Source organism: Oncorhynchus masou, chromosome 23 (assembly GCF_036934945.1).
Source record: "Oncorhynchus masou masou isolate Uvic2021 chromosome 23, UVic_Omas_1.1, whole genome shotgun sequence".
Classification (NCBI taxonomy): Eukaryota; Metazoa; Chordata; class Actinopteri; order Salmoniformes; family Salmonidae; genus Oncorhynchus; species Oncorhynchus masou.
This window is the reverse complement of record NC_088234.1, coordinates 14,567,792-14,592,245: the sequence shown is the minus strand read 5'-3', so window position 1 is coordinate 14,592,245 and position 24,454 is coordinate 14,567,792. Positions and strand designations below refer to the sequence as shown.

Sequence of the window (24,454 nt, the reverse complement as noted above, 5' to 3'; positions counted from 1 at the left end):
GTATTTGGCTAAGGTGTATGTAAACTTCCGACTTCAACTGTATATCAGTACATATTAAGCTTATAATCTTATATAAACACACACATCTTTAAAGAATAAACCAACACCCCCCTCCTATATATTCTTACATGCCTCCACTCGGTATTCAAGCAGCGAGAGAAATTGGTTGTGACAGTGTACGGTATGAAACCCATAGGTTGCTGGCAGCACACACACACACACACACACACACACACACACACACACACACACACACACACACACACACACACACACACACACACACACACACACACACCTTGCCAAAAATACCATCTGCCGTCGGATCCACCAGGGTGAACTGCAGGAGTCCTTACCAAGACTCCTCCACTCCAAGTGTTGAAGGTGTCCGCACTATTTACTGCACAAACACATGCACAGCTTTGGAGAAGGTGGAAGTATCCCTTTCAATACTGATTCAGGGTTAGATTTTATGTAATCTCCCTAACGGTTGAGGTTATCATAGGGAGCATGGAATCATAGAATCTGATCCTAGATCTGTGGTAAGGTCAACTTCTATTGGACAGTTACAGTGTCACCCTTATGATTACATTTGTGATCTGGGCCTGCATTCATAAAGTATATCAGAGTAGGGGGGTGGGGTGGTTCGATGCCAGCTGCCCATCATAGGGCTACCTGTCATCATCATCTGGCTCCAAGTAGCATTCCTCGGCGACGAGGCCATACCCCAAAACTATACAATAAAATGCCAGATTACATTCTGTCTGTTCATTCAGTTAAGCCTGTCCTTGATTGATCTTTATCTACAAAGATTCCATTATCTTTTATTCCACAAGAGACTTACCTCTACGGGTGGAGTTACATCGGTCCCTTCAAGGTTGCCAGGAGAGTTAACCAGTTTCTTATCGCCTACACCTTTAGAACAATTATTATTTCTATGTAATTATTATTATTATTATGTCATTATTAGCATTTCATGCGTCAAAGGAAGTTGAATATGATCCACAATACATAACTACACAAGCATGACACCTACTGTACGATCTACAGTATCATTCATAGGCTGGAGCAGTGTATAGAAAAAAGTCTAATGCAAAATGGTACCATTCAGGATTTTGTGATACAAACTCCTCCTATGTAATACAAACTCCTCCTCCTTTGTTATACGAACTCCTTCTCAGTCTGTCCTGTCCTCTATGTCTTTCCCATCCTATCCTCTCTCTCTCTCTCTCTCTCTCTCTCTCTCTCTCTCTCTCTCTATCTCTCACGTCCTCTCTATCTATCCCATCACTCACTTGCTTACCCATCTCTTATTCTCTCACTCCTATCTCCCCACATTCCTCCCCCTCTTCTCTCCCTCCCCTTCCCCCCTCCCTTCTTACAAAGGAAACACCAGAAACCCAGAGAAGGTGGAGTATTTCCACCCCCCCATCAGGTTCCCTCTCTCCAGTTTGAGATAAGCCTTGTCTCCTCTCTCCATGGTGACCAAGCCAGCGTTGGTGGCTGCTTCCCTGGTCACGTCTTGGTCCCCGGCAAAGGCTGAGATGATCGGATGTCCATTTAAAACCAGACTCACCTGAAAGAAAGGGATAGAGGGAGGGGGAGGGGAAAGGGAGGTGGAGGGGTAGAGGGAGAGAGAGTGATATAGAATAGAGAGAGATAGAGGGGGCAGGAGACAAGGAACAAGATTAATCATGGTCTTTCGAATGACCTTACCTTCCTATGCACACCCTGACATTGTTTTGTGTAGGGCATCAACTTTGTATTTGTGTCCTCGTGTTTGTCTCACCTGAATGGTCTGTCGGTTATAGACCTTGACCACGTTGAAACAGAAACTATAGACTCCTGTTCTAGGCGCCACGAAGATGCTCCGTGCTGGATCAAAATGGCTGCCCACATTCACAAGGATCTGAGAGAGAGAAAGGGAAGGAGAGAGACGGAGAGGGGTGGGGGGAGAAGAAGTAAAGGAGAGAAAGAGAGAGACGGAGAGGGGTGGGGGGAGAAGAAGTAAAGGAGAGAAAGAGAGAGACGGAGAGGGGTGGGGGAGAAGAAGTAAAGGAGAGAGAGAGAGAGAGACAGAGTGGGGTGGGGGAGAAGAAGTAAAGGAGAGAGAGAGAGAGAGGGGTGGGGGAGAAGAAGTAAAGGAGAGAAAGAGAGAGACAGAGAGGGGTGGGGGAGAAGAAGTAAAGGAGAGAGAGAGAGAGAGAGAGGGGTGGGGGAGAAGAAGTAAAGGAGAGAAAGAGAGAGACAGAGAGGGGTGGGGGGAGAAGAAGTAAAGGAGAGAAAGAGAGAGACGGAGAGGGGTGGGGGAGAAGAAGTAAAGGAGAGAGAGAGAGAGACAGAGTGGGGTGGGGGAGAAGAAGTAAAGGAGAGAGAGAGAGAGAGGGGTGGGGGAGAAGAAGTAAAGGAGAGAAAGAGAGAGACGGAGAGGGGTGGGGGAGAAGAAGTAAAGGAGAGAAAGAGAGAGACGGAGAGGGGTGGGGGAGAAGAAGTAAAGGAGAGAGAGAGAGAGACAGAGTGGGGTGGGGGAGAAGAAGTAAAGGAGAGAGAGAGAGAGAGGGGTGGGGGAGAAGAAGTAAAGGAGAGAAAGAGAGAGACTGAGAGGGGCGGAGGGAGAGGATGTAAAGAAGAGAGAGAGGGGGTGGGGGGAGAAGAAGTAAAGGAGAGAGAGACAGAGAGAAAGAGAGAGCGGGCGGAGGCAGAGAGAAAGAGAGAGATGGTGAATTAGTTGGTGTAGCAGTTTCCCTTAAGCTCTCATTGACGTACAGTTGGTGGTGAAATGTGTCACTCACTTTTGGCCAGTATAGGTTTTCAGTATCCTGGATGTTAATGTTTTATTGTCACACTCACTAACCTGGTCAAAATATATGGTCATAGTACGGTTGCTCATCTCTGAGGGTTCGTGGTTGGTGTTCCTGACAGCGGAGAATGCCACTCGACCAGTCCCCGACCGCACCGACATCCCCAGAGCGTTACCCGACGGTTCCGATGAGGGGGTGGAGTCACAAACCACCAGGCATTTCCCCTCCAACACGATTGGCTCAGTGTCATTCTGAGCCCTGGCCCTCGGGGGACCAAATTGGAGGAACAGAATTAGTCCAAGGAACAAGGTGGGGCTTACGGACATTATGGGGCGGGGCAAAGATGAACAAGGAAGAGGAAGGCAGGGCATATTGTCTGAAATGGTTGTGAACTCTTGGATGTTCTGGGGATGTTAGTTTATCTGTTTTGACAATTGAAAATGTCAGTTTCCACACACAGTTTCAGTAAAAAAAAACTATTCTTTGTGAAGATATGACAAATTCCAGTAAACCAATGTCTGTCTTTGCAGTCTTCTTGTCTCAACCACACAGTAATCCGCTAAATCATAGTTTAAATCCTTCCAGAATCTGTGAGAAGGTTGAAACTCAGAGGGTCAATTGATCCAAACCCACTGAATCTGAATAGTGGATGGTAGATGCCCGATCCCTTGGAACCCACCTTTGGGCTGTGGCTTTGATCCAACCCCTCTTGCAGCCAAACTTGTCCAGGTCCCCAACCTGTGTTACCAGATTAGTAACACATGTCTGAGTGTTCCAAATGAACAGGTGTCCATCTCTCTCTGTCCCTCTGTCAGTTGGGAGCTGTGGAGTCAGGTGGTCAGGTGGTCCTCCCCAACCTTGACCCTGTAGTAGATAAATACAGTGGGGAGAACAAGTATTTGATACACTGCCGATTTTGCAGGTTTTCCTACTTACAAAGCATGTAGACGTCTGTAATTTTTATCATAGGTAAGTACACTTCAACTGTGAGAGACGGAATCTAAAACAAAAATCCAGAAAATCACACTATGTCAATCACCCTCGGTCTGGGGCTCCATGCAAGATCTCACCTCGTGGGGCATCAATGATCATGAGGAAGGTGAGGGATCAGCCCAGAACTACACAGCAGGACCTGGTCAATGACCTGAAGAGAGCTGGGACCACAGTCTCAAAGAAAACCATTAGTAACACACTATGCTGTCATGGATTAAAATCTTGCAGCGCACGCAAGGTCCCCCTGCTCAAGCCAGCGCATGTCCAGGCCCGTCTGAAGTTTGCCAATGACCATCTGGATGATCCAGAGGAGGAATGGGAGAAGGTCATGTGGTCTGATGAGACAAAAATAGAGCTTTTTGGTCTAAACTCCATTCGCCGTGTTTGGAGGAAGCAGAAGGATGAGTACAACCCCAAGAATACCATCCCAACCGTGAAACATGGAGGTGGAAACATCATTCTTTGGGGATGCTTTTCTGCAAAGGGGACAGGATGACTGCACCGTATTGAGGAAAGAATGGATGGGGCCATGTATCGCGAGATCTTGGCCAATAACCTCCTTCCCCCAGTAAGAGCATTGAAGATGGTTTGTGGCTGGGTCTCCCAGCATGACAACAACCCAAAACACACAGCCAGGGCAAATAAGGAGTGGCTCTGTAAGAAGCATCTCAAGGTCCTGGCGTGGCCTAGCCAGTCTCCAGACCTGAACCCAATAGAAAATCTTTGGAGGGAGCTGAAAATCCTATTGCCCAGCGACAACCCCGAAACCTGAAGGATCTGGAAAAGGTCTGTATGGAGGAGTGGGCCAAAATCCCTGCTGCAGTGTGTGCAAACCTGGTCAAGAACTACAGGAAACGTATGATCTCTGTAATTGCAAACAAAGGCTTCTGTACCAAATATTAAGTTCTGCTTTTCTGATGTATCAAATATGTCATGCAATTAAATGCAAAGGAATTACTTAAAAATCATACACTATGACTTTCTGGATTTTTGTTTTAGATTCCGCCTCTCACAGTTGAAGTGTACCTATGATAAAAAGTATAGACCTCTACATGCTTTGTAAGTAGGAAAACCTGCAAAATCGGCAGTGTATCAAATACTTGTTCTCCCCACTGTATATGTACTTTTTGTAGTCATCTAATACATCATGAACAATAGTATCCTAGATTATACAACAGCTGGGTTTAATCCTTGATGCTGATTGGTTAATCCACATTCTAGCCACATTCTAGCCACAAGCTACCACAGTCTAAATCTATGATGTTAAAATGCCTATTTACTCTGTTCCATCTCACAGCACAATCCATCAGCCCAGTCAGAGAAGTTATAAACTTGATCTTCCGTATGAAAAGAATCTAGACATTATCTCCCATTTCTGTGAAACTAACATTTAGTTTTCAACAGTGCATATTCGTATAAACCTTGCTTTCTGTCTCTCCGACATATGTAAAATTGTTTCAATTTTATACTTCAATCTCCAGCTGTCCCATAGTAATGAACGTGTTGGGAGTTGGGATGAGACAGACAGGCAGGCAGCTTTTCTCAGCCTGTCGAAGTCATGAATAAGATGGCATCATTTTTATGGATACAGTGCATTCGGAAAGTATTCAGACCCCTTGACCACATTTTGTTATGTTGCAGCCTTATTCTAAAATGGATTCAATTATTTTTTCCCCCTCATCAATCTACACACACTACCCAGTAATGACAAAGCAAAAACAGTTTTGTTTTTTTTGCAAAAAAAATGAATAAACGGAAATATCACATTTACATAAGTATTCAGACCCTTTACTCAGTACTTTGTTTAAGCATCTTTGGCAGTGAATACAGCCTCAAGTCTTCTTGTGTATGACTCTACAAGCTTGGTACACCTGTATTTGGTGGAGTTTCTTCCATTCTTCTCTGCAGATCCTCTCAAGCTCTGTCAGGTTGGATAGGGAGCGTCGCTGCACAGCTATTTTCAGGTCTCTCCAGAGATGTTTGATCGGGTTCAAATCCGGGCTCTGGCTGGGCCACTCAAAAACATTCAGAGACATGTCCTGAAGCCACTCCTGCATTGTCTTGGCTGTGAAAGGAATCTTCGCCCCAGTTTGAGGTCCTGAGAACTCTAGAGCAGGTATTCATCCAGGATCTCTCTGTACTTTGCTCCATTCATCTGTCCCTCGATCCTGGCTAGTCTCCCAGTTCCTGACACTGAAAATCATCCCCAAAGCATGATGCTACCACCATGCTTTACCATAGAGATGGTATTGGCCAGGTGATGAGCAGTGCCTGGTTTCCCCCAGACGTGACACTTGGCATTCAGGCCAAAGAGTTCAATCTTGGTTTCATCAGACCAGAGAATCTTGTTTCTCATGGTCTGAGCATCCTTTAGCTACCATTTGGCAAACTTTTACTGAGGAGTGGCTTCTGTCTGGCCACTCTACCATAAAGGCCTGACTGGTGGAGTACTGCAGAGATGGCTGTCCTTCTGAAAGGTTCTCCCATTTCCACAGAGGAACTCTGGAGCTATGTCAGAGTGATCATTGGGTTCTTGGTCACCTCCCTGACCAAGGCCCTTCTCCACCGATTGCTCAGTTTGGCTGGGTGGCCAGCTCTAGGAAGAGTCTTGGTGGTTCCAATCTTCTTCCATTTAAGAATGATGGAGGCAACTGTGTTCTTGGGGACTTTCAATGCGAAATATAGGTCTTTGTACCCAGATCTGTGCCAGAACACAATCCTGTTTCGGGAGCTCTACAGATCAATTCCATCAACCTCATGGCTTGGTTTTTGCTCTCACATGCACTGTCAACTGTGGGACCTTGTAAAGACAGGTGTGTGCCTTTCCAAATCATGTCCAATCAATTGCACTTCCCACAGGTGGACTACAATCAAGTTTTATAAACATCTCATGGATGATCTTTGGAAACGGGATGCACCTGAGCTCAATTTTGAGTCTTATAGCAAAGGGTCTGAATTCCTATGTTAACCTTTTTGGGATAGGGGGCAGCATTTTCACTTTTGGATGAATAGTGTGCCCAGAGTGAACTGCCTCCTACTCTGTCCCAGATGCTAATATATGCATATTATTATTAGTATTGGATAGAAACTCTGAAGTTTCTAAAACTGTTTGAATGATGTCTGTGAGTTTAACAGAACTCATATGGCAGGCGAAAACCGGAGACAAATCCAACCAGTAAGTGGGAAATCTGAGTTTTGTAGTTTTTCAACTCAGCCCCCATTGAAGACACAGGTCTTTGGATTCAATACATTTTTTTCCTCATCAATCTACACACAATACCCCATAATGACGAAGCAAAAACATTTTTTTTTTCTGTTATTAGGCATTTCTGTTTTTTTTAAATTATACATTTCCAAAATTACAAAAAAAACTGTTTTTGCTTCGTCATTATGGGGTATTGTGTGTAGATTGATGAGGAAAAAAATGTATTGAATCCATTTTAGAATAAGGCTGTAACTTATCAAAATGTGGAAAAAGTGAAGCCGGTGTTTGGACGATGCAGAGTATTGGCATGGTTTGCCGACCCTCGACTCGTCTTGGGCCTAACCCATGCCACCATATCCTACAAACACCGGCTTCTCTGGCGTTATCACTTAAATAACCCTTCAGAAGAGAGATTGACAATGAACACTGATTTACAGAGGAAGATAGTCTATAGTCTTAGAATCATGGTATTCTAAACTGACCCTGGAAGCAGGCCGAAATGAAATGCATTGATGGAATTTATAGTTTGATGTCAGGGTTAAGTAATGATATTAAAGCAGCTTCTAATGAGTAGCGTCTACTGTACAGGTTGTATAGATTGAGATATAAGTGAGGGATGCGGAGGAGAGAAGGAGGAGGTTGAAGAAGAAATTAGCTAATGGATTGGCTTGAAGAGAGAGGGAGGGAGGGGGGAGGTGGCTGAGGCTATCGAAGCCATCTGGACACAGGAAGAGGGGAGGCGAGGAGGAGGAGAGGGAAGAAGAGGAGGAGAGAGGGAGGGAGGGGGGAGGTGGCTGAGGCTATCAAAGCCATCTGGACACAGGAAGAGGGGAGGAGAGGAGGAGGAGAGGGAAGAAGAGGAGGAGAGAGGGAGGGAGGGGGAGGTGGCTGAGGCTATCGAAGCCATCTGGACACAGGAAGAGGGGAGGCAAGGAGGAGGAAAGGGAAGAAGAGGAGGAGAGAGGGAGGGAGGGGGGAGGTGGCTGAGGCTATCGAAGCAATCTGGACACAGGAAGAGGGGAGGCAAGGAGGAGGAGAGGGAAGAAGAGGGGGAGAGAGGGAGGGAGGGAGGGGGGAGGTGGCTGAGGCTATCGAAGCCATCTGGACACAGGAAGAGGGGAGGCAAGGAGGAGGAGAGGGAAGAAGAGGAGGAGAGAGGGAGGGAGGGGGAGGTGGCGGAGGCTATCGAAGCCATCTGGACACAGGAAGAGGGGAGGCAAGGAGGAGGGAGAGGGAAGAAGAGGGGAGAGAGGGAGGGAGGGAGGGGGGAGGTGGCTGAGGCTATCGAAGCCATCTGGACACAGGAAGAGGGGAGGCAAGGAGGAGGAGAGGGAAGAAGAGGAGGAGAGAGGGAGGGAGGGGGGAGGTGGTGGAGGCTATCGAAGCCATCTGGACACAGGAAGAGGGGAGGCAAGGAGGAGGAGAGGGAAGAAGAGGAGGAGCGAGGGAGGGGAGGAGGGGGAGGAAAGGAATGCATCATAACGACTGAGCAACCATCTGTGGGATACACACACACATGCGCTCACACACACAGTATAGTGCCGCACACACAATTGTGCGTGTATTCAAGCATGTAGGCAATTCCATATATTCATGTATATATGAAATTGCACCAAACTGCATCCACTGGTCTATATTAGTAATGTCCTTGGAACTTAATGGATTGTAAAGATAATATCTGGGTGACTTTATCTGACTCCACCATAGAAGTACATTGTTTAAAAACGTACAAATGTACAATCCTAGAGAAGGCTACTTGCACCCTGGGGAAAAGTCTCTTTATTCACAAAGTGAGTTTATTACAGAAAGATGTTAATCAAACACAGCAGTAAAGTGACAGAAATATGCTATTATGATCATAACAATAATGTCTTCAAAAACATTTCCCCCACATTACCAATGTTGATCAAATTAACCTCTTGAAACTCTAGGGGCGCTATATCATTTTTGGATAAAAAGACGTGCCCGTTTTAAGCGCAATATTTTGTCACAAAAAGATGCTCGACTATGCATATAATTGATAGCTTTGGAAAGAAAACACTCTGAGGTTTCCAGAACTGCAAAGATATTCTCTGTGCGTGCCCTAGAACGTGAGCTACAGGCAAAACCAAGATGAAACGGCATCCAGGAAATCAGCAGGATTTTGAGGCTCCGTTTTCCATTGTCTCCTTATATGGCTGTGAATGCGAGATGAATGAGCCTGCCCTTTCTGTCGTTTCCCCAAGGTGTCTGCAGCATTGTGACGTATTTGTAGGCATATCATTGGAAGATTGACCATAAGAGACCACATTTACCAGGTGTCCGCCCGGTGTCCTGCGCCAAAATTGGTGCGCAAACCTCAGCTGCAAGTATTTTTCCATGGAATTCAGAGAAGAAAGCAGGCTTCCACGAACGATATATCAATGAAGAGATATGTGAAAAAACACATTGAGGATTGATTCCAAACAACGTTTGCCATGTTTCGTCGATATTATGGAGTTAATTCGGAAAAAGTTTGACGTTGTTGGTGACTGAATTTTCGGTTCGTTTCGGTAGCCAAATGTGATGTACAAAACGGAGCGATTTCTCCTACACAAAGATTCTTTCAGGAAAAACTGAACATTTGCTATGTAACTGAGAGTCTCCTCATTGAAAACATCTGAAGCTCTTCAAAGGTAAATGATTTTATTTATTTGGTTATCTGGTTTTTGTGAAAAAGTTGCGTGCTAAATGCTACTCAAAATGCTAAGCTAGCTTAGCATACTCTTACACAAATTAGTGAATAGCTATGGTTCAAAAGCATATTTTGAAAATCTGAGATGACAGTGTTGTTAAGAAAAGGCTAAGCTTGAGAGCAGGCGCATTAATTTCATTTTGTTTGCGATTTTCAGAAATCGTTAACGTTACATTATGCTAATGAGCTTGAGGCTATAACTGTATACAGGTTTTTTTCATAGCCAAACGTGAACAAAACGGAGCGATTTGTCCTACACAAATAATATTTTTTTGAAAAACTGAACATTTGCTATCTAACTGAGAGTCTCCTCATTGAAAACATCTGAAGTTCTTCAAAGGTAAATTATTTTATTTGAATTATTTTCTTGTTTTTGTGAAAATGTTGCTGGCTGAATTCTAGGCTTATAGCTATGTTAGCAATCAATACTCTTACACAAATGCTTGTTTAGCTATGGTTGAAAAGCATATTTTGAACATCTGAGATGACAGTGTTGTTAACAAAAGTCTAAGCTTGAGAGCAAATATATTTATTTCATTTCATTTGCGATTTTCATGAATAGTTAACGTTGCGTTATGCTAATGAGCTTGAGGCTATAAATAGAATCCCGGATCCGGGATTGCGCGACGCAACAGGTTAAGGATACAACATTGGGAATTAAAACTTTACAACAGTTGAAATCTAAATCTTAAATCTTACCTTTGCAATAAATTGTATTTCTATGTTTTCATGAAGCAACGAGGAAGTTACTCCTTTTTCTGTTTCTTTTCTCTCACTTTTCCCTCCCTGTCTAGCATTCTCTCACTCTCACATGCTCTCTACACCCCACTCTCTCGCTCTCTCACACCTCTCTGTCTCTCTCCCTCCTTTCCTCACTCTCATTTTCCTCTCTCTAACCCTGCCCTCTTTCTCTCATTCACATCTCTCTTTCCCTCCTTTCCCTCTTTCTAACCCTGCTCTCTTTCTCTCTCAGGGAAGCCCTGTGTTCAAACAGACATTTAATCATATCACATACACGAGCATCACATACAACGTCTGTTTGCTTTCGCCCGCAACCGCCTACCTGTTCTACACTCCTCCCTTTTCTCTCTATCCTCTCATATCCTTTCTTTCTTTCACTTCAAAATGTAGAAAGCTAGTAAGAAAACAATCTCAAGGTGATTTTTAGTTACACCTGTTTTGCATTAAGCTATGAAATATGAGAATCAATTCTACCAAATCTGGATACAAAATCTTAATTGAACTTTTATGCTTATGTCATTGATTCTGTCCATCAACACAGGTAGTATTTTTCAGAAGTATCTCTCAAAGTCCCTTGTCAGATAACAGCCTCAGAAGTGTTGCGAAACAGAGCCAACAGATGATTGACGGCTCCTCCCAGCCAACGCCAGAGCCGCGGGCGGGATCTTAGGCCTCACAACTTCCTGTATAGGCCCCGCCTCCCCTTCCACAGAACAGATAACCAATGGGGTGGTGTTCTTCCCGTCGTCATGAAGACAGGGGTTAAAATACGGATACAGTGTCTCAGTGAAGCCGCATCCCCTGTAACTATAAATATGAGCCTTCGCCTCCATATTGTAAAAGGAGACCAATCCCTCCTCGAAATCCACAAACACCCCAACCTTCCGCGGCTTCTTTCTCAGGTGAAGGGGGACAGATGGCCCGGCACATGCGCTAAGATGGCTGCCTTTCCTCCGGCACACAGCCCAGTAGCCTTGGTCTGGCCTCACCGTGACACTCCCCTTCCTGTTGACAGACTCTTTAGCCACGCCCACATCCCAGTCTGTCTTGTCGCCCACCTGAAGAGCAGGGTAGACAGACAGCAGTTCAATTTAAAATGTTTCTTCTCCCTGCACTGTAATGTTGAGAGGGAGAGTCATGCCTATTCTCATATAATGTTCATAGTATTTTTGGTTGCGCCAAAGCTCACGTTGGTTAGTTTAGATTAGTTTGCTTTTTAAATCATCACCTACCTGGACTACCCAGTAGTGCCTTCCGGTGGCAAAGCCTTGCTTTCCCAGCACACAGACGCAGGAGTCAAACCTCCGAGGGTCTGCAGGAAGGGAGTGGTTCTGCTGGTATCCCAGACCCACCTGCTTCCCATCGGAGGACAGGACGAGCCACGAGGCGGCTGTGACTGGATCCAGAGTGACGTCCACTGTGGAAGGTCAAAGTTATTATACGTACGTTATGTAAGTTAAATGTAAGATATGTATATTTTGAAATATGATATTTCAATGGTATGTACTTGAGTCATAATCTTATTTACACAATAATGTATCAATTGATTCATTGATTGATTGGTTAATTCATTGACTGATTAAATTATTAATTCATTCATTTACACACACAAGCATTGACTCACCTGCATATTGCTGGGTTCTCCTCAGCTCTGGAATAAGAATGAATAAGTGTTAACAATAAAAATGCAACAAAAATCTTGTTGCCCTCGTTACAACATGAGTGAATATAGCATATAATATATGCTTAATATATATTATAGCAGTAAAAATACTAACCCGCTTCACATAATCTCTTTTCGAAGTCTCTGCAGGTGTCCACAAGCTGAGACATAGCAGCCCTCACAGTGTCCACACATAGATCGGAGTATACACTGATCTCAGACCAGTCCTTGGTGGGTGGAGGAGTGGAGAGAGAGGGAAAACTCTACAAAAGAGTATAACATTCAATTAAAATGAATTAAATTAGATTCAAATGTATTTATCCCCTCAGAGTGGAAATTAAGAAAGGCAGGGTCATTGTACAACATCATATGTTATAACAATGTGTCAGTATTAAGATAAATGACATTGACCTGTAGGAAGTGGAGCTGGTCCTCTGTGTGTGAGAGCTGCTCCAGCTCAGTGCTTCTTCTCTGTAGTTCAATGATTTCCCGCTCCAGCTCATTGATGAGCCCTTCAGCGCGCCTCTCTGCTGCTTTCTGCTTCTCCTCAATCACCTCGATGAGCTCAGCCTGGCTTCTCTTGATGGAGCACACCAGTTTGCTAAAGACTAGTACACTGCCCTCAATCTCCTTTTCAGCACTTATCTACAAGACCAAACAAAGGAAAACATAATTGAATATTAAAGGCAATGGTTGTGAATGAATTGTCTTGCTAATGTATATTCATAAAAAACAAACATATTGATTAAATAAAACTGCAGAGGACCCAGAGTTGACCCCTGGAGTACCCCACATAGATGAAAACAATAACAGTCCGGATGCTTATCATAAGAATTCACTCTACTGACAAAGTGTCCGATCCTTAAGAGGTTTTAAAGGTGCTACATGTAGAATGTTTTACCCATGTGGAAGCTAGGTGAATTGCAGCAGCTCTTCAGCTGGATATAAACAAATCTTCCCCCTCCCCTACATTCCATTTCCCCGCAACAAAGTGAAGAGGTTAGTGCTATCCGATGTCCCAAGGATCCCGGATAGCATGAACCATGGTGGATACTACTTTAATTTCAAACAAGCATAAAAACAATGTTTTTGGTTATGGAAAATATATTTCACAGTGATTTAGATACTATAATGATTGCCTACATTGTTTAGTCCTTGTGTTCTCACCTAAACTGAAATTGAGTGAAGAGTGCCAAATTCTAGCAACCAGGAATTGACAGAGTGATTTCTACATTGGCCGCTTGCCCCAGTCTTCCATTGTTCGTTGTACTTGTGGCAGAGATGACTACACCTTTTAGTGACGCCGATGTAAGAGAGGGAGGGTGACATTTTCCCATCTTGAGAACAGAAGCCAGTCTGGCATTTGTTGTCAAATAGAGAGTGTATATTTTTGAATTTTGTGTTGGCCCAAAATCACTTTTGGTTGAAAAAATATTGTGAAACCCTATCATTCCACTATTACTGCGGATGTATTATTGACATTTTCGTAAATTACAATGAAAATATTCTACATGTAGCTCCTTTAAAAAACAGTTTGAAATATTACAAATTCAGAGGACGCAGAGTTGAGCCTTGGGGTACCCCACAACAGTCAGGATGCTTATCCTAAGAACTCACTCTGCTGAGCTCCACTGAGTGTTTGATCTCATCCATCTTCCTCAGTCTGTCCTGAACCATCTTCAACAGATCTCCTTCAGTCTTCTTCATCTGAGTCTGTGAAGATAAAACTGTAGGACTGGTCTGCTAAACTTTGATACAAGATACAATTTGGTAACACTATATTTAAAGCCTGCAGGCATTATGTTTTATTATGAACCTGGTGGTTCAAACCCTGAATGCTGATTAGCTGACCAAGGGTATGACAAAATATTTATTGTTACTGCTCTAATTACATCGTTAAGCAATTTATAATAGCAATAAGGCACCTCAGGGGGTTGTGGTATATGGCCAATACACCACGACTAAGGGCTGTATCCAGGCACTCACAGTTGCGTCTTGCCAAAAAATGGCCTTCTTCGTGGTGTTTTGGACATATACCATACCTCCCACAGGTGTTTTTGATTAAATATAATATGGAAGGCTTATTTTAAAGTACCAGTCAAAAGTTTGGACACACCTACCCATTCAAGGGTTTTTCAGAAGATAGCCCTATTTGGTAAAAGACTAAGTCTATATTATGGCAATAAAAGCTCAAACAAGCAAAGAGAAATGACAGTCCATCATGACTTTAAGACATGAAGGTCAATCAATCCGGAACATTTCAGGAACTTTGAAAGTTTCTTCAAGTAGAGTCGCAAAAACCATCAAGTGCTATGATGAAACTGGCTCTCATGAGGACCACCACAGGAAAGGAAGACCCAGAGTTAGCTCTGCCTCAGAGGATAATCAACAAGCTATGGACCCTGGGACTTAAAACCTCCCTCTGCAACTGGATTGTGGACTTCCTGACGGGCCATCCCCAGGTGGTAAGGGTAGGTAACAACACATCCGCCACGCTGATCCTCAACACAGGGGCCCCTCAGGGGTGCGTGCTCAGTCCCCTCTTATACTCCCTGTTCACTCATGACTGCATGGCGAGGCACGACTCCAACACCATCATTAGGTTTGCAGATGACACAACAGTGATCACTGACAATGATGAGACAGCCTATAGGGAGGAGGTCAGAGACCTGGCCGTGTAGTGCCAGGACAACAACCACTCCCTCAATGTAATCAAGACAAAGGAGATGATTGAGGACTACAGGAAAAGGAGGCCCGAGCACGCCCCCATTCTCATTGATGGGACTTTAGTGGAGCAGGTTGAGAACTTCAAGTTCCTTGGTGTCCACATCAAAAACAAACTAACATGGTCCAAGCACACCAAGACAGTCATGAAGAGGGCACAGCAAAACCTATTCCCCTTCAGGAGACTGAAAATATTTGGCATGGGTCCTCAGATCCTCAAAAGGTTCTACAACTGCACCATCGAGAGCATCCTGACAAGTTGCATCACTGCCTGGTATGGCAACTGCTCAGCCTCCGACCACCAGGCACTACAGAGGGTAGTGCGCACGGCCCAATACATCACTGAGGCAAAGATTCCTGCCATCCAGGACCTCTATACCAGGCGGTGTCAGGGGAAGGCCTTGAAAATTGTCAAAGACTCCAGCTACCCTAGTCATAGACTGTTCTCTCTGCTACCGCTCGGCAAGCAGTACCGGAGCACCAAGTCTAGATCCAAGAGGATTCTAAACAACTTCTACACATTTACTCTGTACCAGTACCCCCTGTATATAGTCTATTGTTCTTTTACTGCTGCTCTTTAATTACTTGTTCCTTTTATTTATTATTCTTATCCATATTTTTTTTTAACTGCATTGTTTGTTAGCGACTTGTAAGTAATCATTTCACTTGTTGTATCCTGCACATGTGACTTATACAATTTGATTTCATTCGATAAGTTCAGTAGAGTTACCAGTCTCATAAATTGCAGCCTAAATAAATGCTTCACATAGTTCACACATCTCAGCATCAACTGTTCAGAGGACACTGTGAATTAGGCCTTCATGGTCGAATTGCTGCAAAGTGTTAGATTCTGGGTTAAACTTGGAACATTGTTATACGCGGAAGTATAGTGTCTAATTAAGTGAAAGAGACTGGTTTTACATCAGAAGTTAATGGTTATCTGTAGGAGCCAGATGGCTTTGGAATGTGTTGGGTGGACAAGAGGAAGTCACAGGATTGCTATAGGCGATACGGGTGGAGATCTTTGGATTAGGCCTCAAGATGGTTGAGGTCAGGTCAGATTCCCGAAAGGGAGAAACCATGGTTTATTATCCTATCACTTCATCCTCCTGTGGGACCATAACAGATGCAAGGATTGGAGAGAAGGATGAGTGACTAAATTGGAATATATATATATATACTTGTGGTGGTGGAAACATGTGTCGTCTGAATGCAGCTGTATTGACCCTCTGGGAAGAATAAACTTGGTTAAGCTTTCATAAATATCCGTTCAGGTTTTACTCTGAGAATTGAACCTAACAAAAGAAACCAGTACTAAAGTACATCAATAAGAAGAAGAAGAGATTTGCTTGGGCCAAGAAACAAGAGCAACGGACATTAGACCTGTGTAAATCTGTCCTTTGGTCTGATGAGTCTAAATTTGAGATTTTTGGTTCCAACCACCGTGTGACTGTGAGACACAGAGTAGGTGAATGGATGATCTCCTCGTGTGTGACTTCCACCGTGAGGCATAGAGGAGGAGGTGTGATGGAGTGGTGGTGCTTTCCCGGTGACACTGTCAGTGATTTATTTAGAATTCAAGGCACAGTTAAACAGTATGGCTACCACAGCATTCTTCAGTGATAGGCCATCCCATCTGGTTTGCGTTTAGTGGGACTATCATTTGTTTTTCAACAGGACAATGAACCAACACACCTCCAGGCTGTATAATGACTATTTGACCAAGAAGGAAAGTGATGGAGTGCTGCATCAGATGACCTGGCCTCCACAATCAGCCGACCTCAACCCAATTGAGATGGTTTGGGATGAGTTGGACCGCAAAGTGAAGAAAAACCTGCCAACAGTGCTCAGCATATGTGGGAACTCCTTCAAGACTGTTGGAAAAGCATTCCAGGTGAAGCTGGTTGAGAGAATACCAAGAGTGTGCAAAGCTGTCATCAAGGTAAAAGGGTGGCCACTTTGGAGACTCTCAAATATAAAATATATTTGGATTTGTTTAACACTTTTTTGGTTACCATAATTCCATATGTGTTATTTCATAGTGTTGATGTCTTCACTATTATTCTACAATGTAGAAAATAGTAAAAATAAAGAAAAACCCTTGAATGAGTAGGCGTGTCCAAACTTATGACTGGTACTTTGTGTTATGCTTCCCTATGTAGGACATGTTCAACTTACCCTCATCTTCTTGCTCTCTCTCTCCATTGGGATAGTGTTGTGGCCCTTATGGTCAGTATCATTGCATCTCACACACACCGGTGTCTGGTCCATCCTACAGAACAGCTCCAGGGGCCTCTCGTGCTTCCGGCACAGGCCTCGCGTGGCGAAGGTTGCTGGGTCCGTCAGCCTGTGCCTCTGGAGGGCCGGCTCTCTCTGGTGAGGCCCCAGGTGGTTCTCGCAGTACGACCCCTGACACACCAGGCAGGACTTAACAGCTCTCTGCTTCGTCCCGGTACAGACATCGCAGGAAACTGCATCTGGCTCAGGACCGAGACCTGGTGAACACTGTGACGCTAATACTCCTATGTCTTGATAATCGCCTTCATCTGCCTGCTGGGCTTTGACCTTTAAAATATATATCATATACATAACAATATAAATATTATATTATAATAGTATAATATATACACCTAATATATGCCATACATCACCTTTAGGGACCTCTGGAAGTGCTCAGTGATGTCCTTAAAAACGTGATTAATGCGTAGCTCTGGCCGACGGTGGAAGCTCTCCTTGCAGAGGGGGCACTCGAAGCGCTCGCGGGTGTCCCAGTAGCCTTTGATGCAGGTCAGGCAGAAGTTGTGACCACACGGGATGGACACGGGGTTGGTGAAGATGTCCAGGCAGATACAGCACAGAAACTGCTCCTCTGACATGAGGGAAGCCATGCCTTCAACAAGACAGAATCGATTGTTTTTAACGGAGCACTTCACCACTTTTCATCATACATATTTTCACAAACGTAGACACCAGAGGAGGCTGGTGAGGGGAGAAGGGCTCATAATAATTAATGGAATGGAACTAATTGAAGGGTATCAAATACATGGAAACCAGGTGATGTGTTTGAGACCATTCCATTGTTTCCTTTGCAGCCATTACTATGAGACTATCCTCCCCATTTAAAGTGCCACCATTGGTAGACACTGGTATGGTGCTGGAGAAAGTATGTTTAAAAGTAGTGCCGTGTCCCTTTATGTACAGGAATCCTAAAAGCTTGGAATTTAATTTAGTGTGTTTGATTATCCCAAGGATGGAGAGAAAGAAGTCAAGGGAGAGTAATGTGAAACAAAGCAGATACTTTTATACAAAGGGAAGCCATGCCCTTGGAGGAAGTTACAGGAATCAGGAACCAAGTAAACAAGATTTTTCTCTGTTACATCACCTTTTATGTATCTTTTTGCATATATACAATTACGTTAAATGAACCTGGACCTGAACCAGTTTCTTTATTTGCATAAGATGTGTTATTCTGGGACTACTAAACAACAACCAAATGAACCTGACAGGAACATTTACTGAAAAGCTGCAGCTGACATTTGTGTCATCATAGTCTCATGTTGCCTCCAAAATCACGTCGTCGTCACGCCTGTTTAGGGAAGCCTGCTTAGTGTCAAACCATAAACGGGTTTGGTAGCACACAATCTCTAACATCAGAAAAACAAAACAAACCAGTTGCTCATTGTCACCTGACGGGAATGCACTTGTCCCTACAGTGACTCAGGTGTTTGGATCACGCCCTATGAAATTGTTCACTAATTCTTCTATTCTTGTGTTAATTATTATTATTTTATTTTTTTACATGTTACCGACAATGAAATGCTGCTGAGCAGGTGCAGGAAATACAAACAGTCTAATCTATGAGTTTTGTATAATTTCAGCGAGTGTAGCATGCTTCATAACAAGTCAATCTCTTTCAAGAATGAGTATATACATATTTCTATACCACATCTGTTTTAGAGGATTGGATTGCACAAAGAATATATGATTTATTGTATCATGTTCAAGGAGGTGATATAATTGTGCAATGAGTAAAATTGCTTAAAAGTTATCAGCTTCAAGACTTGGTAAAATCAAGGCTACATAATTAAAGTTATTTACATAATGGTCATTATCCTATAATATATAGAATAATAATATTCTATATTATTCAATAGTCTTCATTGATGTGACTCACCTGTGAGTAATCAGAACCAGGTAAGCAGAAAAAAAGTGTATAGTCCGGTCGTATTCAACACAGGTGTGTTCAGTGTGTTGAGATACAGGTGAGCTCTTCCTGTCATAGGTGGAGACATGGTGATATTCAACCACACCTATCCAATCAGAGAATAGACAGTCACCTTAACCCCACCCACATCTGCACATTTATTAACTGTGTTTTGTATGTTTCCTGCATATGTACGAAGATGTTCAAACATACCTAAACCCTCATTGCTCTGGTAGGAGCTGTCCTTAATGTATATATTGCTATAGAAGCAACAAAAAAACTATCACAATTGAAATAGTCGTCCTTTATTAGAATTAAAAACTGTGACCTTCTAAACCCCACCCAACTTTGTCCTCGCTGTTCTGGGTGAGAGTTAATGTTAAAGTATGTGTTGATATAGAAACAAAAACAATCACGAGTGAAGTTGTCATCCTTTCTTAGAATTAGCTTCTAAATTACAATGATCAACACCAATTCCAGCATTTTTTAAATGTGTAATTACATTTTCTTAATGAATGTACTTAAATCATTATAATTATTTAAAAACCAAGAGAGACAAAATGTAAATACAAGTGATACTTTTTGGAGCACAATGAAAATAACAATAATACATTTTTTTAAACGTTTGTGTGTTATCCTTAATGATTTTAAAGGCATTGTGTCCACATGTGTGGTTGTATTGTGTTTTTAAATTGTCAAATAAATCTTAGCAAATCAATAATTTACCTTACCATACATTAATAACAGACTAAAATGACACAGTTCACACAATATGTCAGAATATATCTAAAGTTAGTATAAAAAAAGCCAAAGGTTTATAAGTCACATACAGTGCATTCGGGACAAACATACGTATTCAGAACCTTTACTCAGTACTTTGTTGAAGCAGCGATTACAGCCTCCAGTCTTCTTGGGTATGACACTACAAGCTTGGCACTCCTGCTTTTGGGGTGTTTCTCACATTCTTCTTTGCAGATACTCTCAGGCTCTGTCAGGTTCTTTGGGGAGTGTCGCTGCACAGTCATTTTTAGTTCTCTCCAGAGATGCTAGATCGGGTTCAAGTCCGGGCTCTGGCTGGGAAACTCAAGGACATTCAGAGACTTGTCCTGAAGCCACTCCTGCGTTGTCTTGGCTGTGTGCTTAGGGTCGTTGTCCTGTTGGAAGGTGAACATTCGCCCCAGTCTGAGGTCCTGAGTGCTCTGGAGCAGGTTTTCATCAAGGAACTCTCTGTACATTGCTCCGTTCATCTTTCCCACGATCCTGACTAGTCTCCCAGGACCTGCCGCTGAACAACATCCCCACAGCATGATGCTGCCACCACCATGCTTCACCATAGGAATGTTGCCAGGTTTGCTTCAGAGATAATGCTTGGCATTCAGGCCAAAGAGTTCAATTTTGTTTACATCAGACCAGGGATTCTTGTTTTCCATGTTCAGAGTCCTTTAGGTGCCTTTTGGCAAACTCGAAGTGGGATGTAATGTGCCTTTTACTGAGGAGTGGTTTCCATCTGCCCACTCTACCATAAAGGCCTGATTGGTGGAGTGCTGCAGAAAGGGTTGTCCTTCTGGAAGGTGCTCCCATCTCCACAGAGGAACTCTGGAGCTCTGTCAGAGTGACCATTGGGTTCTTGGTCACCTCCCTGACCAAGGCCCTTCTCCACCGATTGCTCAGTTTGGCTGGAAGGCCAGCTCTAGGAAGAATGTTGGTTGTTCCAGTCTTCTTCCATTTAAGAATAATGGAGGCCACTGCGTTCTTTGGGGCCTTCTATGCTGCAGATATTTTTTGGTACCCTTCCCCAGATCTGTGCCTCGACACAATCCCGTCTCGGAGTTCTACGGACATTTCCTTCGACCTCCTGGCCTTGTTTTTGCGCTGACATGCACTTATATACACAGGTGTGTGCCTTTCCAAATCATGTCCAATGAATTGAATTTACCAGAGGTGGACTCCAATCACGTTGTAGAAACATCTCAAGGATGATCAATGGAAACTGGACCTGAGCTCAATTTCAAGTCTGATAGCAAAGGGTCTGAATACTTTTGTAAATAAGGTATTTCTGTATTTTTTTTAAATATAAATTAGCAAACAATTCAAAAAACCTGCTTTGGCTTTGTCATTATGGGGTATTGTGTGTAGATTCATGAGGATTTTTTTTCCAATCCATGCTAGAATAAGGCTGTAATGTAACAAAATGTGGAAAAAGTCAAGGGGTCTGAATACGTTCAGAATGCACTGTGTGTGATCAGCCATCATTTTACAGTGTTAGAGGTGTCTTTTCTCCACCTTCTTTCCTATCCATCTGTTAATTCTTAATGAGTACAAGGGCGTATAATATATCATGCATGAAATGTAATACATAATACATAGATGTTCACAAAATATTTTTTCAAATCATTGGATTAATTTTTATTTATTTAACTTGGCAAGTCAGTTAAGAACAAATTTGTATTTACAATGACGTCCTACCACGACCAAACCCTCCCCTAACCTGGACAACACTGGGCCAATTTTGCGCCGGCCGTTTGAACCCGGGACTGTAGTGACGCCACTAGCACTGCGATCCAGTGTCTTAGACCACTGCGGGTGGCATCTCATCTCAGTTTGACGTCATCAGACATCCCCTTCTCCCTCATCTCCTTATTTATCTAAGGAACAGAAAGAGTCTGACATAGGCACCGGAGCGGTGGTGATGCATCCAGCCAGGATGCATTGAGCCAGCTCTACGTTCCAGATCTCCAATGTGTCTCCGCGGCCCAGTGTATCCTGTGCCTCCTTCCTGCACTCGCCCTAAAGTGCGTGTCCCCAGCCCGGTACCACCAGTTCCGGCACCACGCATCAGGCCTCCGGTGTGCTTCCACAGTCCAGTACGGCCTGTGCCTCTTCCCCGCACAGTCGGGAACCTCCAACGACGGGCCACAGTCGGGAACCTCCAACGACGGGCCACAGTCTGGAACCTCCAGCGACGATCCCCAGTCCGGAGCCTCCAGCGACGATACTCAGTCCGGAGCCTTCAGCGACGATCCCCAGTCCGTAGCCATCAGTGACGACCCCCAGTCTGTGGCCTCCAGCAACGATCCCCAGTCCGGGGCCTCCAGCGACGATCCCCAGTCCAGGGCCTCCAGCGACGGTCCCAAGCCCGGGGTCTCCAGTGACGGTCCCCAGACCGGGGTCTCCAGCGATGGTTCCCAGCCTGAGGTCTCCAGCGACGGTCCCCAGCCCGGGGTCTTCAGCGACAGTCCCCAGCCCGGGGTCGCCAGCGACGGTCCACGGTCTACAAAGGCGGCGGGATCAGTGTAAAGAGGGGGGAGGCGTCCAGAACCAGAGCCGCCACCGAGGGTAGATGCCCACCCGGACCCTCCCCTATTAGTTCAGGTTTGCGATCGGGAGTCCGCACCTTTTGGGGGGTACTGTCACGCCCTGACCTTAGTTATCTCTGTTTTTGTTATTATTTTGGTTAGGTCAGGGTGTGACGAGGGTGGGTATGCTTGTTTTGTCTTGTCTAGGGTTTTTGTATATCTAGGGTTTTTTGTAAGTCTAGGTATATGTATGTATATGGTGGCCTGAATTGGTTCCCAATCAGAGGCAGCTGTTTATCGTTGTCTCTGATTGGGGACCATATTTAGGTAACCATTTCTCCTTGGGTATTTGTGGGTTCTTTCTCTATGTTTAGTTGCCTGTCTGCACTATTCCTATTAGCTTCACGGTTCGTTTTGTTGTTTTGTTAGTTTGTTCAGTGTTGCATTTTTTAATAAATTAAGAATGTACACTTGCCACGCTGCGCCTTGGTCTCCTTACAACGAACGTGACAGGTATTCAGAGTGTGCACAACTGGTCAAAGGAAGTCAGGTGCAGGAGAGCAGAGATGAGTGAACAGGCACACTTTAATCAGGCAGTGGAAAACAGTCGGACGCAACTGCGTCACAACACTCCGGCCCAAGGAAAAAGAGAGCGCACAAAATCACACAAAATGGTACAAAATAACAAAACCACGGGTTACAACAATACCCGGCGCAAAACCAGCCTGTAGCGTCACACACGTAACGAACAAACAATACCACACACAGACATGGGGGGAACAGAGGATAATATTCACATAGAGTAATGAGGGGATGTAAACCAGGTGTGCGGGAAAACAAGACAAAATAAATGGAAAATGAATGGTGGAGCGTTGATGGCTAGAAGACCGGTGACGTCAATCGCCGAACACTGCCCGAACAAGGAGAGGAGAGTCGTGACAATACCTCTCGCATGATGCGACTGCTGCACAGGGAGAGAAATATGCATGCCCAGTCATTCCTAATGCAGTCGCAAAAAGATAAAAATACTGAAAGCAGATTTGGTGGCCACTGTTAAAAGACAAGGATCACAGAGCTTTCTACTGTCACTAATCTACACTTTGATAGGTTATGATTATCTTATGGATTAGCGTTACATAGTCAAAAGCTAATTGTTAATATTTTTCTTTTTTTCTAAGATATCAATGCCAAACTTAACATGGTTCATCATGGTAATGTCTTTGATGACCCTATAAGTTGAAAGGCCATTGTAAAGTGGTTTGTACAAAGGATTTAAATGACCATGTAAAATCTGATTTCCTGGTTATGGGCTTCAAAAAAAGAAGACACCTGTACCATGTCAGATGTAGATTTTGCATCCCAATATTACACATTATATACATCACAGAAGACTGAAATATAACCAAATCTTTTGACCTAGAAACACCAGATTTTTTTTTACGCTGGGTGCATTCAGCAAGATGCAACGTTTTGGAACATTCAGATAGAAATAGTCTATGTAGAACAAACACCTCTCTGACATGTAGAAAAGGGCAACGTTCGAAAATGTTGGGCAACTAAACGTGGCCCGGTGTTTTATATTGTATGACATCACATTTAGTTTTCATTTTAGTTTCTGCATATGTATACTAATATATTAAAATCAATCTAAACACTCACAGTTCTGGTCAGCTTGGCCTACAAGACGAACTGGCAACAGTCACACAGAGAACACAGGTATAAGTACATAGGGGATAATGGGGAAGATAGGCGACACCTGGAGGGGGTGGGGACGAGCACAAAGACAGGTGAAACATCTGGGCGTGACAAGTGTATGTTTTTTACCCCATTTTATCCCTGAATTAGGTCCCTTGGCTTATCTCTGCAACTCTCAATGGGCTCGGGAGAGGCGAAGGTCAAGTCATGCGTCCTCCGAAACACGACCTGCCTGGCCACATACTTCTTAACACACTGCTCACTTAGTCTGGATGTCAGCCAAACTAATGTGTCGGAGGAAACACCATTAGACTGAAGATGGGTGTCAGCTTGCAGGTGCCCGGCCCTGTCGCAAGGAATAGCTAGAACATGATGAGCCAAGGAAAGCTCCCCCGGCCAAAACCTCCCCTACCCTGGAC

At 44.0% G+C, this 24,454-nt stretch overlaps 2 protein-coding genes across 2 annotated transcripts; both read right to left on the bottom strand.

Moving 5' to 3' along the window:
- Positions 1-1,373: 1,373 nt before the first annotated feature.
- Positions 1,374-10,513, bottom strand: LOC135510394 (cerebellin-1-like; the record flags this gene model as incomplete). Its single annotated transcript, XM_064931276.1, has 5 exons — positions 1,374-1,576; positions 1,790-1,909; positions 2,855-3,065; positions 3,481-3,665; positions 10,412-10,513. Coding segments are annotated over 5 exons (816 nt in total), but the record flags the coding sequence as incomplete, so codon positions are not given.
- Positions 9,446-19,099, bottom strand: LOC135510377 (nuclear factor 7, ovary-like). The gene is made up of 9 exons (XM_064931246.1): positions 19,015-19,099; positions 17,492-17,730; positions 17,019-17,405; positions 13,734-13,829; positions 12,528-12,761; positions 12,232-12,379; positions 12,078-12,104; positions 11,686-11,870; positions 9,446-11,511 (listed from the first exon to the last, which is right to left on the bottom strand). The coding sequence occupies exons 2-9, from the start codon at positions 17,726-17,728 to the stop codon at positions 11,044-11,046; spliced, it is 1,782 nt and encodes a 593-aa protein (XP_064787318.1). The 5' UTR covers positions 17,729-17,730; positions 19,015-19,099; the 3' UTR covers positions 9,446-11,043.
- Between the last annotated feature and the right edge of the window lie 5,355 nt (positions 19,100-24,454).